Source organism: Octodon degus, unplaced genomic scaffold, assembly GCF_000260255.1.
Source record: "Octodon degus isolate 3935 unplaced genomic scaffold, OctDeg1.0 scaffold00077, whole genome shotgun sequence".
Classification (NCBI taxonomy): Eukaryota; Metazoa; Chordata; class Mammalia; order Rodentia; family Octodontidae; genus Octodon; species Octodon degus.
Genome location: NW_004524653.1, coordinates 5,850,875 through 5,867,588, shown reverse-complemented (window position 1 = coordinate 5,867,588; position 16,714 = coordinate 5,850,875). Strand labels below are relative to the sequence as shown.

General features: G+C 47.9%; 1 protein-coding gene across 3 annotated transcripts in view; it reads right to left on the bottom strand.

Annotated features, from left to right (window-relative positions):
* Nucleotides 1–16,714, bottom strand: part of Zfp64 (ZFP64 zinc finger protein) — an 88,371-nt gene that overhangs the window by 65,809 nt on the left and 5,848 nt on the right. For all 3 annotated transcript variants that reach the window (XM_004636027.2, XM_023720794.1, XM_004636025.2), the window contains exons 3-5: nucleotides 6,795–6,956; nucleotides 5,453–5,515; nucleotides 1,444–1,695 (exon numbers count right to left, since the gene is read on the bottom strand). In XM_004636027.2, the coding sequence (XP_004636084.1) occupies nucleotides 1,444–1,695; nucleotides 5,453–5,515; nucleotides 6,795–6,956 (477 nt within the window). The remainder of the gene's footprint in view (nucleotides 1–1,443; nucleotides 1,696–5,452; nucleotides 5,516–6,794; nucleotides 6,957–16,714) is intronic.

Sequence of the window (16,714 nt, the reverse complement as noted above, 5' to 3'; positions counted from 1 at the left end):
CATCCCAGACACAGGTCCAACAGTGTCTTTTGCTTTAGACAATCTGAGGTCTGCAGACCTGAGCAACTAGCGGCATGCAGGGGGCTTAGACTGTGGGACCTGCGAGCTTGTACATCTGCCATCGTCGGGAGAGGATGAAGGGAGGATCAGAGATGGTGGGAGCAGAGCCAGGCCACCCCAGGAGAAGCCAGTGGGGAGCTGGCTAGCCGCAGCCAGCAGATTCCCCAGCCAAGTTTTGTGGTTGCCCTGCCTGCCCCACTCCTATGCTTAAGCTGAACCATCAACAACAGCGCCCCCTGCTGACCTGAAATAGCAGAACACTGAATATTTATTTATTACAATATGCCATTGAGATTGGGTGTAGGTTGTTATGCAGAACAGCATCAACAAGCGATTTTGCTCAGTTTACTGTGTGCTTTTTGTTTTTACAGTGCTGAGGATTGAACCCAGGATCTCACACATCGCAGGCACACTACCATTGAACTGTATCCCCAAAGCTCTTGCTGCGACTTTCCACCCTTTGCTGTGATTTTCTGATCAAGCTGTTCCAGCCTGAACTAAACAGAGTATCCCCTAAAAAATCACTGAATGTCTGGGCGTGGCGGCACATGCAGGTGATCCTGGCATGAAGGTGATCCTGACATGCAGGTGATCCTGGCACGAAGAGGCTGAGACAGGAGGATGGTGAGTTTAAGCCAGACTGGGCCACTCTGTGAGTTCAAGGCCAGCTTAGGCTACACACAGAGACCCTCTCTCAAAAATTGAAAACAAAACAAAATTACCGAAATGCCCAACCGCAATGCAGAAGTTTATTAAAACTGCATTTCTTATAACTACTTAATATGCTGCAGCTCCCCAATGACATACTTCACCAGTAAGTAATAGTTATACAGTTATATGAACATTTTGGTGATCTGAAGGACTAATTTGAAGATAGCATCATGTAACACGGCAACCATTGTTGAATTCCTATTGCTTTTAGTGAAATTTTGTATCGTTTCTAATGCTGTTTTTTTTTCTATCACTATTTTGTAGTCTTTAAAAAATTAAAAAAATATGTGCAAAGTTATTAACTTAATGGTCCCCCCACTTTTTTTTTTGTTCTATTTTTGGGGAAGGGTCTATAGGGTGTTCAGGGTCTCACTGCTAGACTGGACTGGTAGTGATCCGCCTGTTTACAGCTGTCCAAGAGCTGGGATTACAGGCGCGCGCCACCACGCCCAGTCTCAATAGCCGTCTCAGCGCGCCCCAGGGGCGGGGCCGGCACGGCAGCCCCGGTCCCCACTTGTTTTTTAAAACTATAAAAGGCTCTTCTAGGCAGCTGAAAAGCAAAACCACAAGCAAAGGGTTGGCCACAGACGGCCAGGTCCCTGTCTTACTTTGTGACCAGGGCTTTCGGGCGCGGCGCTGAGCGACAGGACCTGAGGCGCGCGCGGGGCTTACCTGTGTGCGAGCGCAGGTGCACGGTGAGCTGGCTGGAGTTGCGGCTGGCGTAGGGGCAGATCTGGCACTTGAAGGGCCGCTCGTCCGAGTGGATCCGCAGGTGCTTGTTGAGGCTGCTGCTGTCCGCCGCGGCGTAGTCGCACGTCTTGCACTTGTAGGGTTTCTGGCCGGTGTGGCACCGCATGTGGGTCTTCAGCTTGTCCTTCCGGCTGAAGCACTTGCCGCAGATCTCACACTTGTGGGGCTTGTCTCCTTTACACACACACACACAAATGGCACGAGGAAACAAGGTTACAGAGCGAGTCGTTGATCTGTCGCCACCACCGTAGGGAAAAATAAAATACGCGACCACCGGAAGACGCTTAGAAAACCCCGGAAGGCTGGATGGGTGATTGGCAGGCAGCTGATGATGTGTGTGTGCGGGGGGTGTCTCTTCTTTTACTTTATTTATTATAATTTATTGAGCCATGAACATGCATTCTTTATTAATTAAAACGGAAGGCAACCAGAATGCAAATGTACAGCTATGTAAAATAAGTAACAGCTACCTGCCCCCTGGACTTACTCCTTTCTGCCTTTTTCCTGCAGAGACGCACCGTAGAGCGTGCAACCCCTAAACTTCGGAGCTGAGCTGCGGCAGACCACCTCTCGCGGTCTTTCCCGCAGCTAGGCCCTGACCAGGTTGTTGTCAAGGCAACAGCAGAGAAGGAAAAGTGCCTCCCTTTCATAAGAGGTGACTGCTAGCCTTCTGCTTTTTCTCTTTCTCCGCTTCCTGCCAGCTGTAACTAAGACCCTGGGGCGTGGGCAGATGGGGCCAGCACCCTGCAGCAGGCACAGTAAGAGCAGAGCAGGGGCCCTGCAGTTCCAGAGCCATCTCCTGGGACAGAGCTGCCCACCTGTCCCCAACTACCTACCCATCTTTGGGCGGCTTCATGACACACGCAGTCTTCCCCGTTTGGGTTTCTTTGTTGGAAGCTTACTAGGAGCCTCACAGCTTCACAACTCAGCCTACGAGCTGGGGAGCGCTTTTATCTACACTGAACTACATCCTCAACCCTTTTTTTTTTGTTTTTATTTTGAGAAAAGGCCTCACCAAGCTGTTCATGCCGCATGCTGGGTCTGGCCTGCAGTCCTGCTTGAGCCTCCCAGAGTGCTGGGATCAAAGGCATAAGCCCCATGCCCGGCAGGCACTGTCTTCTCAATGTGCATTTTCCCAAGTAGTTGGCACATGTGAGCATGCGTATCTTTTTGGCGCCAAAAACCCCTCTCAGCTGCCATCAATTTAAACCTCCTTTGGCTGGCACTGTGCCCTTTGAATTATTTTATTTAATTTCCTAACAATTTGGACCAGAACCCAAGACTATCTTTTTTTTGGGGGGCGGGGGTCGGCTATAACACCATTTCCCTACTGACAATTTTCTTGCACTTATCCTAATTTTGATCATCCTTTCACATTATTAAGCATCCACAACTTGATTTTAAGGCTAAAGCATTTTATGTCATGGTTGCGTCATAAATTACTGCATCAGTTTCCTACTTGGCCATTGAAAAGCGAACATAGACATGTGCTGACGGAGAGGCAAGCATGCCCAGTGTTCAATGAACAAGCAGGGAGACCACCCACAGGACGAACTTGCTAAGACGGGAAGTGTATGTGTTTTCAGGGAGGCAGGCAACGACGCTAAAAGGATACTCGGTGTACCACCAAGGCTCGTGATGCCAGGGCGTGGAATAGCAAGCAGGTCAGCCACGAGCAGAGATTTTCAGTTTTTATTTAATATATCAGATGTGTACTCTGGCCAAATCCTCCATGGCTACATGTTGAAATAAGTTGTCAGCCAAAATGGACCATTATAATCTTAGAATATTTGGGATTTAGGAGCATATCTAAAAGTGTCTCAAAGAGTATAATTTTATTGTTAGAATTCAAATTAAAAAAATCTAAGAACGATTTTTTCACCCTGTCAATCCCTGGGGTCACTGAACTGTGTGTTCCTGCAGCGGACGGCAGACACCTGTTGATGGCGGAGCTGAGTAGTTTTTATGCAGCTTGTGTGTGTGTGTGTATGTGTGTGTGTGTATCCCCATGACCTCTGCCACTCTCTCAGCCCCAGGGCTTATTAGTATACCCTCCTCCCTGAAGTAACAAAGGACCCCTAGTGGCCTGCAGATGTTCAGGATGCTTGAGTCGGGCGAGATGACATGGTTTCTTCGCACAGTAAGACATAAAGTTGTTCCCTTCCTGTGCACTTTCACTCTGCTTTTCCAGTCATCGTGAACGGCTAAAGTATATTTTGTTCTTTCAGGGACAAACATGCTGCGCTTGAATGACGGAAATTCAACCCATGAAATCCACGTGGAGAGCTTCAGGCCTTGTTTCGTTAAAGTGTATATTGCTATCGGACATGCAAAATTTGAGGAATTAGAGTCCACCCGAGGCCCCAATACTGTGGGGTTGATTAGACAGGGATGGTGGCCCCAGGGGAATAAGGCACTCGTTGGCATGGTCAGGGGTTTAAGACCTACTTGCTGGCTCAGACTGGGCAATTAGTGCAACCAAAGTCCACGTTCAGCGTGTCCCTGGCTCACACACATTTATGCTCTTTGACTTGCTATGTGTCTGTATAATTTGCATATGGTATCTAGTACTTTATTTATTTTTTTATTTAGTACAGGGTCTATAAGGTCTCACTTCACAGATTGGACTTGTCATGATCCTCCTGTTTTCAGCCTCCCAAGAGCTGGGATTACAAGTGTGGGCCACCACATCCAGTTTCAGTCACCGTCTCAGCATGCCCTGGGGATGGAGCCAGCATGGCATGCAGGGGATTGAACCCTTGGCCCCTGCATTTGCCTAAGCAGGTGCTTTAGTCCACTGAGCTATCTGGTCGGCCCTAGTGTCTTATACTTTAAAACAGCCTAAAAGCCGTTCTTTCTCCTTGCAACATATTGCAGAAGTGCTAAAAATAAGACAGAGCTAGCTCTAGGCCTTGTTGGATTCTGCCTCTATGCACCCACAACTGTGGATCTAAAATATTCCAAAGTAAACAAATAATAACAATAAAAATAATACAAATAAAAATAGTATAGTCATGATTTATACCACATTTCCATTGCATGAGATATTCTAAGTGATTTGAAGCATATAGAAAGAGACTGGTATGGTGGCACACGCCTGCAGTTCCAGCCCTCTGCGAGGCTGATGCAGGAGGGATGAATTCATCTGGGGTGACTTGGGGACTTAGTGAGACCTGTTTCAAAATTAAAAAAAAAAATTAAAAATTTGAAAAGGACTGGATATGGATCAGGGTGAAGACCATGGGTTCAATCTCTGGGGAGGGAGGGAGGGAGAGGGAGAGGGAGAGGGAGAGAGAGAGAGAGAGAGAGAGAGAGAGAGAGAGAGAGGTTCCAGGTTCTGTGCCACTTCTAGAAGGAGGTTGAGCACCCTCAGACTTTGGAGCCCTATGGGATGGGTTAACCCTGGAACCAATTCTGGGCAGAAATTAAGGGACAAATAATGTTTATGAAAATGAAAATCATATAATTATTTTTTTGTTCACTGAACTTTTCCTTTCTATAAAAAAGCATTCAATTTCCCTTTTAAAATAATAAAAATAACATACTCTGTGTATCAATCTCACAGTGCCAAGACGCATAGAGCAAGTTGCTACTGTTTCCCTCCATCCTTCCTTTTCCTGATCACCCACGTGAAGGTAAACTTTTTTTCTCAAAATGAGACAAAAACATGCATTTGCATTTAATTAACTCTGGCAGGTGGGTTTTCACGGTGCCTGTCACAGGTCACATTCCTATTTCGAAGTTGCCCCACCCTCTCTATGTCTGGATTTTTATTGCTTTGGATATTTTCTACCCAAGTCATATGTAAAGTGTCTTATTTTTATTTAATTTGCCTTTGTATTCTTGGGACAACTGTGAGGTGCAATCCTATCCTGTGTGACTTGTCTGGAGCGGGCACCCAGGACCCGGTAGCTAGGGACGTGTCACTTACCTGTGTGGATTTTTAGATGCCTCTCCATGTCCTTCATGCCATAGGCAGTCTTGAACTGGCAACCTGAAAAACAAAAAAACAGAAACATAAGGGCAAATGAATTACAAAGGCAAGCGGAGTGACTTTCAAGTGGAAAAAGCTAGAAGTTTCCTTAACCACGTGACAAAAATGATCAGCACGAGGACGGCACACACGATGCCATGTAACCCCTCTGCACGGCAGAAGAGCCCAGCTCGGCCCCTTGCCCCCTGCCCACACCGTGCAGCCTCAGTCTAATCACAGGGAGAACCCGGACAAGCCCAGACAGAGGCAAGGCTGGCCTGCCTTTTCAGAAATGTCCAGTTCACAAAATACAAAACCTTAACTTAAACCTGATAGGAAGAAACTAAAGTCACAGAAGAACCAAGTGCCCTAAGTGGTCAGGGGTTTGACCAAGGAAGAGAAATAATTTTCTTTTCAGTAGGGCAAGCTGTGAAACATGAATAAGGTCATCAAATTTGATAATAGGATGAATAAATGTTAGCTTCTGGATTGAGGCTTATCCTGTGGTTATATGAAAGAATACCCTCGTCTCCAGAAAATACACAGTGTATAGGGGCGCAGGCATATTATGCGTGCAATTTAAAAAAAAAATCTATTTACTTCAAGGTCTACAGGGCCTCACTACATGATAGGACTCAGTGATCCTTCTGTTTTCAACCTCCCAAACGCTGGGATTACAGGTGTGCGCCACCACGCCCAGTCTCACTCACTAGCTCAGCTCCCTGGGGCAGGGCTGGCTCGGCAGGCCATGGATCAAATCCCTGGCCCCTGCCTCTGCCTAAGCAGGCGCTTTAATCTGCTGAGCTATCTGGCTGGCCCTTATGCCTGCAATTTGCTCTGAAGTGGTTTTGGGGGAAAATATCTAGAAAGAAGGACAAAACGAATACAGGAAAGATTTGGGGAGTCCAGGTGAAAAGTCCACAGGGAATTGCTGGTATTTTTTGGTTACTTTTCTTTAAGTTTGAAATTATTCCAGAATAAAAAGTTAAACAACAAAAGTAAAGAAGAAAAAAATCCTTTTAGGTGTCTTAACCTGTATCTGTGCCCCAGGAGGAAATGTCTACAGCAACTTCAAGGTCTCCTGTTTCCATTGCACCATAAGTTGCAGGGCCGCATGACTCAGGGACCAGCATCAGGCAGGGAAGGGGGTGCGTGCTGCCGACCGGGCTGTGTAGCTCTGGTTTATGCCCAGGTGGTCTGGAGACATCTATGTCGCTTGTCAAGAATCCATGAGAAAGGGCCCTAAAACCTGATTAAATGTCACATCCTCTCTATCTGTAGGACATCATCTTGCCTTTACCTGGATAGCAACAGTTAAGCCGCTTCTGAACAGGAGGAGTGGCTGGCTTTTTGGTTCGTGACTTGGCAGGAAGAGAGATGACAGTGGCAGTCTGGTTTTCATTGCTTTCCGCAGGCAAGTAAGTTTGATACCCATGCTCAAAAACAAATTCTGGAGCTGAAACTAAAAAGAGACAGTGTTTTCTAATTTTCAGAATAGGAAGAGTCCACAGCTATTCTTTTGCCTACCTTTGTAGAGAATTAACACGCTAGATTTCTTTCCCAGGCTCTCTTGCTGTTTAAGAGTGATCACATGACCCAGTTCTGGCCAATGAGATGTCAGAGAACATGTGCTTATGTAAAAGATTTTCTTTTCAATTATGGGCAATAAGAAAAATAGTTGAGGAAAATTCATTATTATTATTATTTTCTGCAGAGGATTGAACCCAAAGCTTTGCAAGACAGGTGAGCACTCTATCACTGAGCTGCATCCGCAGGCCATGGGAAGCTCATCCTGGCTTCCCTGGTTGCCTGACTTCCTCTCTGCTGACATGACTGAGTGAAGATGTGGCAGCCGGCCCACAGCCTAAGTGGAAAGCAAGGGAATCAGAGGCAGAGCTGGACACTATAGCATCAAAACTTGAATGAAAAGAAACGTGCCCGTAAGGTTCACCAGGTAGGTCTGCCATTCACTTAGGCATACACTTGAGGAGCTTTTCATAATGCTAATAAGCCATTGGGAAAAATAGATTGCAAAATTTCTGCACAAAACTAGTAACGAACATCCTCCTTAGCTTAAGTAGTCTGCATGTATCTTTGTTCTCCAACCAAAGTTTTGAAGCAGAAAAGAGACCACATATGAAATATTATTATAAGAGATATAATAAGTAGTCTTGAATTTTCTTCTCATAAAAAACTTGGGGGATACTCTGTTCATGAAGTTTACTGTGAGTACTTTTCGTTTTTAACTAAGTCATGAATATTCAGGAAGATGACTTTCAGTCTTGAGGATTGAGCCTGCAGGGCCTTTGCACTGAGCTACCTGCATCCCTGGCCCTTTTATTTATTTTTGAGCCAGGGTCTGGCTTAGTTGCTCGGGCAGGAGTCACACTTGCAGTCCTGCCCCAGCCTCCCTAAGTGCTAGCGTTACAGGCCTGTGTCACCACACCTTGCGAGGGAAGACAATTTAACCAGTTAGTTCCTAGTTCTAGAAATGTATAGAAACTTGGCTTGGGCACAGGTATGTGACCAATGATGACCAGGTCTGTGACAGGCTGCAGGACACTTCTTAGTGAATGCTGGTGCCCAACAGCAACGTCACTGATCTAAGATGTGCCGCTGCTTCAGACAGACCATTCCACTGGGGGCAGTCCGGCAGGCAACCTCTCTGAGCTGTTTCCTTTCCCGCACTCAGGGATGATCTCCGCAGTCCCATCAGGTTATTGCAAAGCTAAAAGAGATGATTGGTAGGGACCGGTGTGGCCAAGGCTGAGTCAGAACAAGCTCCAGTGAGGATGGGGAACACCGTGGACCCCGAACCATGGCACCCATCAAGCTCTGACTAGAGAGCTCAGGACCTAGCTTATCTGGGGCTGTGTGGTTTCTCAAGATGCAGGAGTTCTGGTCAAAACCAGGCTGGAATGGGAGGTCACACTGACAGAACGGCTCCACCTTCTGCTCCAGGACTTTCTGAACAAGGGACCCCGTGCAGGAGAGTGCTCAGAGCAGGAGGGTGTGGAGTAGCCAGGCCCCTCCTCCAACCCCCGCCCCGGGTGGGCTCTCAGCATTGTCACTGCCCTCGGGCAGGCTATCTGCCCTTCTTGGGGACAGGGTGAGTGCTTTCTCCTAGCCACTGCCACCAGCACTGGGTCCCTGCTGGGCATGTCATGCTCGATGCTAGCTAGTTCTCAGATGTACCATCTGCAGACGGTTCCTATTCTTTCATATGCTACCATTTCATCCTCTTCTTTTCTTTAGTGCTCAGAAGTTTGAAAGTTTCACCAAGCATGGTGGCGCACACCTGTAATCAGGAGGCCGAGGCAGGAGGGTTGCAGGAGGAGTTCAAGGTCAGCCTGTGCTACACACTGATACCCTGTCTCAAAAACCAATCAAAAACCTTTTTTTTTTTTTTTTTCTTAAAATATGATGTAGACTCATTTGTCTATTTTTGACCTCCCTTCCAGTACTGGAGATTGAGCCCAGGATCTTCATGCTGACTTACAACCTAGTCTGTTTTTATTTTATGTTATTTTTGTAGTACCGGGGATTGAACTCAGGATCCTGTGCTTGCCAGGCAAGCGCTTATTCTACTAAGCTATCTCCCCAGCCCCTGTTTTTATTTTGAGGCATGGTCTTACTAAATTGCCTAGGCTGGGCTTGAACTTGCAGTCTTCCTGCCTCAGCCTCCTGAATAGCTGCGAGGATAGGTGTGTCACCGCACTCAGTTTACTTTTGCTTTTGTTGCTCATTATTTTTCATGTCTTGGGGAGGCAACAGTCCACCTGGAGTGTGGGCAGGTTACACCTAGCCAAGGGAATCAGGGGCCCAGCTGCAGGGGTCACTTGGAGGCGGGGCTAGTGATATACAACAAGGGAGTCACCCGGAAGTAGACAGTGTACACATCTGCTGCCTGAGCCTCAGTTTCTTCACCCGGAGAATGGGATGGTTCCCATTGCTATCTCCGTGGGCTGCTGGGAGGACAAGCCATCAGGCAGGTGGTGTTGCTAGTACTCTAGTCATTATGCATTAATTTATTTAGCACATACTTCTTAAGCTCCTCTTGTGTCCTGGGCACTGTTCTAGGTACACTTCAGTGGGTCAGAGGACAAAGACCCTGCCTTCGTGGGGCTGGCATTCTGGCTGGGAGTGGTACAGGCAAAACAGATATACGTCAGATAGCATTGCTATTACTCCATATATATGGAAAAACATAAAGCAGAGAGGGGGCACCAGGGTAAGCAGCTTTACATGGAGTGGCCCAGGAACTCTCGGTGCTATGCTAAGCAGGAGCTTGTGATACTGAGTTTTCTGTTGCACGTGTCTGGAATTGCATAGCAATAAAAAGGCACTGTGTGAAGCAGGTGTCACCTAGGTAGTCAGCTTGCTCGGGTCTCCTGGTGGCCTCATCAGCTTGCACATGTGGCTTCTTTCCAGGATCTTGCATTAGCAGCACGACCTGCAGAGATGCCCCTGGGAAAGGAAGCCTCCAAGTGCTTTCGGTCACACGGAACTGTTGGTGACCAACGCCTCTGCTGAGCTCTTTGTGGTTGAATGGGATTGGGTGTGGGGTCCACACAGTCCCCTTGTGCACACGTGTGTGTGTGTGTGTGTGTGTGTGTGTGTGTGTGTCTGGTCACCTTGAGTCAGCTTCTGTCTCCACCACTCTTTAGCCATGGGGTCTTGAACAAGTGACTTCTCTGCTCTTCAGACTTTTTTTACTGATAAAATAGGAATGTGAACAGGGACCTCAGGGATGAGCCCATGTCCCTGGAGTAAAGACTCAAGGGACAGTGGGCCACTTGGCAAGTGGCTGGCAGTAGTCAGCTGGTATTACCGGAACTCCACACAGGGACAGATTTAGGTTCATTTGCATGTAGATCTTCTGTAGCAAATGGCACTGGCCTTGGGGAATTGCAAGGCAGCTGGGACAACCTAGTCTCTGAGATCTGCCGAAGGGGCTCTCTCATGGCCGGGGTGGACAGTGTGCTGGTGGGAGCACATGTTGTCCCCCTGAGAATGTCCTCTGGTTCCTTTACCAGTGAACAGGTAGCAAGGGCCTTTGCTTTACGTAGGGGTCTCCTTGGTAGCTTTATGCAGGAAGGCCCAGCACTTCTCCCCAGTGCTGGCGTGCATGGTGCTCTGATCCAGTGAGACACCCCTGCTGTGGACTTTCAGTTTTGGGTGCTGTCTCGTGGGCATTCCCCACCCGTCTTCCCCATGGGTTCAGGTGCACACCCCAGAGGCTATTGCATTTCATCTTGGTTTATAGCAGAGGTATCTTAGGGCTTGACGCTGCTTAAGGCTATAGGATGGATACATGGATTCCATGGAAAGCCAATATTTTTGTCTCTAAAGTTCGAAGTCATTGGCATCTTAAACCTTAGATTTTTTTGTTTTTGTTTTTCTTTGTTTTTTGCAGAACCAGGGATTGAACTCAGGCCCTTGTGCTTGCCAGGCAAGCGCTTATTCCACTGAGTCATCTCTCTGGCCCCTGGCATCTTAAACCTGCAGTGCACACACAGACCAATTCTAGTTCCTTTTCCCCCAATATGTCCTTTAACTAAGGCTGGCTTTCCTACCTCCCAATCCATTTTGCTTTCCCTCTGCCTTCTTCAATCTGAAAATCCCATTGAGTTCCTTTCTCTTTTTAGTCACAGTTTATTACTTTTACACAACACAGCAGGACCTTGATTCATCAACTTCATTCTTCCCATGACTCTGGAAACAATGGCCATGTCCCTGTTCATGCAGGAAAGATGGTTGGGGTTGTGTCCGTCACCTGATGCAGAGTTTGGGAACACAAGCAAAGTTCTGCCAAATACTTTTGTGTGTGAACCCAACTGTTTGCAAGCAAAAGCTTTCATGAACCAAGGTGTCACTGTAAAAGGTGACACTAATTGTAGCAAATCTGGGGAGTACAGAAAGGTAGAGAACATAAAAACTGCCCAGGGCTGTTGCAACAAGGTGATATACAAACTTACATTATAGGCTGTACTTTTCTGCCACCTCACTTCTTTCTACTGTGATTAAATAATTACTGGAGGAACTACTGAAGGAGCATGCGCTCTTCTATCCGGGTGGACGGGCCACAGTAGGACAGCTTGTCTCTCGGCCACAGTGTCTTGGCATTGACCCCTGGGGCTGGTGGGCGCAGACGCTCAGAACACAAGCTGAACCAAAGATCAACTAAATGATGAACACATGACTTGCATGCAGATTCCAGAAGCATAAAACTAGAATCATGGTTTAAATCATTCCATATTCTCCTTCTCTTTATTATTAATAATTTGGCTATGTCAAAGCATTTTGACATTTTATCCAAAACTCTTTTTCTAATGGCGTCATAACAACTCATCAGTTTGGTTGTAGGGTAATGTAATTAAGCCATTTTTCTTTCCTGGACACTGAGAAGGTTTTTAGGTGCAATTTTTTTTTTTTTTTTTTGGGTACCGGGGATTGAACTCAGAACCTTGTGCATGTCAGTCAGATGCGTATACAACTGTGCTGTCTTCCTGGCCTTAGGTATTTACTTTTGTAAGCAAATAACTCTTCACTGTTTTTAACGTACTCCTAGCTTCTTCATAGACATTCCTTTAAGTTGAAGAATTGGGGAAAAATGGTGAGGGGGTTTGCTGCTTTATGATACATATTCACAAGATCATTTCAGAAAAATGAAGGCATTCGCGTTGTCTTTTTTCCTTGTCTATTGACGATACAGTTTCACAGGGTCACCGTAGTTTAGCTTGTGCTAAGTGACAATGTAAAGTGCTGAGACTGATGTAAACGGCGCAGACTGTTTCCGCAGCCTTTAGCCACTCACACGCCTTCGTTGGTGCAGGCAAGGCCGAAGGCTCAGTTCCACTGCAGTTTCCACTCCTTCAGAGATGTTCTTTGGTTCTTTTCTCCTACTGCGCTTTCGTGCTTAGGATTGCCATTTAGGGTGCCTGGTCTCCACGAAGGCACCCTCGCTGCAAACGCAGGATTCGCATTTGGAGAAGAACCCCACCTCTTTCTCTTCCATGCTCTTCCTGGCAGATGACTGTACATCTGCCCCTGCTCAGTCAGCTCTGGGGTCACCCTGTCTCTAGAGAGAGAGAGAGAGTGTGTGTGTGTGTGTGTGTGTGTGTGTGTGTGTGTGCGGTCTCTGCTGACTGGTGGATTCCCTGGCCACGCCCCCTCCACCACTGCTGATTGGTCTAGCAGCAGATAACTGATGACAGCTGAGCCATTCAGACTCACTACCTGGAATTAGCAAGTGGAACTAAGTGCTACTGGGGTTTGCTGTGGACTTTCCTTCTGATAAAGAGAAGTCCAAACCTTGGGACAGTCATGTGGGCGAAAAGCTTCGCCAGTGGTCATGGGGTCAACAGACCGCATTGGGACCTCATTAAAACATGGACTCTGACTCAGTAGTTCTGGGTAGCGCCAAGATCCAAGCGGTGATGGGAAGACCCTTCAAGCTCTGAAGTTCTAGGAAGCCCTAATACAGTTCTAACTTCCAGTTCAAACTCTTTCTAAAGATCCAGCTGCATATCTGCCCTCAGTTCTCTTATCATTTTCTTTTTTTTTTTTTAATTTTATTTATTTGCTTATTTATTTATTTATTTAGTGTGTGTATGTGGCCAGCTCAGCCCACCAAGGGGTGGGGCTGGCTGGCATGTGGTGCTGGGGAATTGAACCGTGGTTCCTGTGCTTTGCATAGCTTAGCTTGTTCTAAGTAGGTGCTTTAGACCACTGAACCATCTCCCCAGCCCTCTCTTATCATTTTCAATCTTTCTAAATAAAATCTCCTTTTTGGCTTGAACTGTAGGTCAGCAAACAATCAGAAAATCAATCTTCCCAGCAAAAGAACCCTCCGAACAGGAAAAATGAAAAACATGATTAGCACAGAGAGTCGTTCAATGCGCCATCCTTCCCTCCAGTCCTGTTCTACTCTTTATTTCTCCGAGCCATTGAGTACTTGGATGGGCCACATTCTGCCACTGATGGATTTCCCACCTCCCTCCCCCTTCTGGTCTAGTGTGTCGTCAAACCTGTCCAGGTGGGAGGTGCTGGGGTAGAGAATCTTTACAGCTGGACGCTAATAAGTTTCCCAAGTATTCTCTCACCCATGTAATGGGTCTTGGTAAGAGGAAGGGTTTGCAGAGGGGCTGAGGATCTGGCAAGGCCAGGCAAAGAAAGTGATGCCGTTAAGCTGTGGAACCAGCCTTCAGCCAGCTGCTTCACCTTTCCTCTGGTTGAGAGGGGGGATGATAAATGTCTTCACTGCTCGTCCTTTTAGTTTGGTATTGTTATGAACAACGGAAAACATACGAACCAACCCAACCACTCACAGGCTGGCTCTGTATCCAGGACTCTGTTCAACCCACTGGGATGGTATCTCCAGGATGAGAGGTCCAGGGAGCGGCAAGCAGCTGTCCTACACCAGTAAGTCTGTGAAGCCTTGCAGTGAGGACTAATCTCAGAGGCCAGGGGTGTTGTGTGTAAGAGAACAGGTTCTGCAACCGGGAGCCCGGCTCTGAGACCTAATCCTGCCCTCTTCTGTCCTTGTCATCTTGGGCAAGTTATTTAATCCCCTGTGCCACAGTTTCACCATTAATCAAATGGGGCTAATAATTATTCCTACCCAATGTACGGCAATGAAAACTGACTTCATATGAAATACTTAGAAAAATGCACAGCACAGAGATAAGAACTAGCTATTATTATTCGGTAGTTGGTCATTTTCTTAGGGTAGTTAATCTTGATTGTCAACCTGACTGGCTTGAGCCACCTACGAGATGTGAGGCACACACTTCCAGGTGTGTGGGTGGGGAGGGGCTTGGTGGTCCTGTAGTCCCAACGCTGGGGCCCATCTGGTCCCCGCCCCTTCCTCTCCAGCTCTTCTCTGCCCTCTGCTTCCTGGCCGCCATGGAGTGAGTGGCTTTTCCTCCTCTTCCTCCCACTACGCAGTTTCTGCCTCAGAGCCAGCTGCCCATGGACTGAAGCCTTGGGACCGTGAATCACCTCATGCCCCAGCCTTTATGAGTCAGGTATTTGGTCCCAGCAACTGAAAAGCTGAGCAGTACACTGTCAGGGCCCAGTCCTCACTGTCTGACTGAATTACGAGTTAGACAACACGAAGGAAAGCCCAAGCTAAAGCAGCGCTCTTACCGCCGGTGCTCTGTGACTCATCTCCACTGCCCCAACCCACTGGGGACCCTTCCCACCCGCTTCCTCCCTGAAGCTAAGGTATCTCCCAGGCCTGTTAGATATTTGATCTCGTTCAGACTTTGTTCCCTCTGGCTCTCCTGGTTGGGACAGCTGCACTGTGAATACTTGTACCTTTATGCTGCATCTGTCACAAACAGCGGGGCTTGAACACCATGTGGCCACGTCCTCCTCCTGCCTCGCAAAGAGCTCGGAATTCTCCGGCTGCATGCATCCCTGTGATCTCAGCGCCAGCATCAAGCATGCGAATACCCCGAAATTCCCTTTCCCGGGTCCCTGGGATGGACGAGCGCCATGTCCCAATGCTTTGGGTACGTTAGCCCGTTTAGTCCCTCCAGCAGCCCTTCCCTGCCTCCAGGACAGCTTTACTGCAGGCCTGGCATGCACCAGGCCTGGGCCGTGGGCAGACAACAAGGCTCACTGGGGCCCCCACGTGCAGGGAGATTAACAGTCTAGTGAGCTAAACTTCACAGATTCGAAGCTCGTGGCCAAAGCGAACCTTGAGATTCCTTCTGAAGGCTTTTAAAATCAATTAGGTGGCCTCGCCTTCCTGATGTCACTGTTCTCTGGGCAAAGATGACCAGGACACACCTGTAGTTGAATCAGCTTATGCTTCACTGCAGCGAGGGAACCTCCCGTAGAATTCTGTAGACCTTACTATAGGTTGGGCGGTGTGTGTGTGTGTGTGTGTGTGTGTGTGTGTGTGACGTTTGATGCTTTTGGGGGAGGGCTTAGGAAAGCCTGTATTAGGAGTTGTTGGGAGCAAGTGCACTTCTATGACCTAAGCTTTAATTGGCAAAGACCTAGGCAGCGCTCAGATGAATGGGGAGTGGGGAAGACTGGCGCTGCCCCATATCCTTCTGGACTTGGACAATGGTCTCACTCCAATGTGGTCTGGCCCTGATGCTGTGAAACTGTATCCGTGGGACAGAAGAGCACAGCGCAGCTCCTGGGCTCCCTGCAGCCCTCTCCCCACAGTGCGTGACTGTTACTCATGTGTCAGCTTGGCTGGGGTATGAAAGGCCCAGGGCTCTTAAGGTGTACTTGAGGGTGTGTCTGTGTGGTCACAGAGGATGACCTTAGATACCATATCTGGTTCCTGGGGCTGTTCCCTTTGGCACTATTTCCACGTGCTGTGATGCAAGCTAAGCCTTCCACCACAGGGTGTCTACTTGGGAGCCAGTAGACGGAGTTCTCTAACGCTGTAAGCCAAATTAAACCTTCTCTAAGTTGTTGGTGTCGCTGCGCAGAAGGCAGAATTGCAGCTTGTAAGTCACTTGCCAAGGTCCTGTGGCTCACAAGTGCTATATCCTAGGTTCTGTCCCAGGCAGTCTATCCCAGGAACCCAGACTCTTATGTAACAAACTCTGTTGTCTTTCCACTTTAAAATGAGACACTGGGGGCTCTTAAGAGTTGGCGACATTATATGATTCCTAAAGATCTGTCAAGATTCAAACTTAGAGACCAGGCTGGGGGTGTAGCTCAGAGGTGGGACCCTTGCCTACCATGTACAGGTCCTGGATTCCAACCTCAGTACTGGGAACAACCAAGGCCCAAACCAAACAAAAACCCGGGGGCTTGATTCCAAAGTTCCATGATTCTAACCCATGAATTCTGCAAGTATGTGAGAGCTCTAATTTTTTCAGTGCATCCCCATCTGATTTTAACTCCTCTTACGTGAAAATTCTGAAAACTTATGCCAAACAATTGGTGGCTTTTAATGCTAGCGGGCAGAGAGTACACATTACTGCGTGCTCCACTAGTACCAGGTAGAGGGGAGTAAGGAAGGGTTGTGCTGCGCCAAGAACAACAACGAGGGGACCTGGGAAAGTCACTGTGGGCACAGGCAGTGAGACCTGGAATCACCCCCAGCTTGTTAAAAATGCAGGTGCCTGAGCTGCACCCTCCACAGCTGATGGTGCAGGTGGAGCCAGGCACCGGCATCTGTCAGACTCCTAGGGGTCTGGGAACAGATCGCTAATAGAACAGTGAAGCCTGGGCCCTGAAAACCTG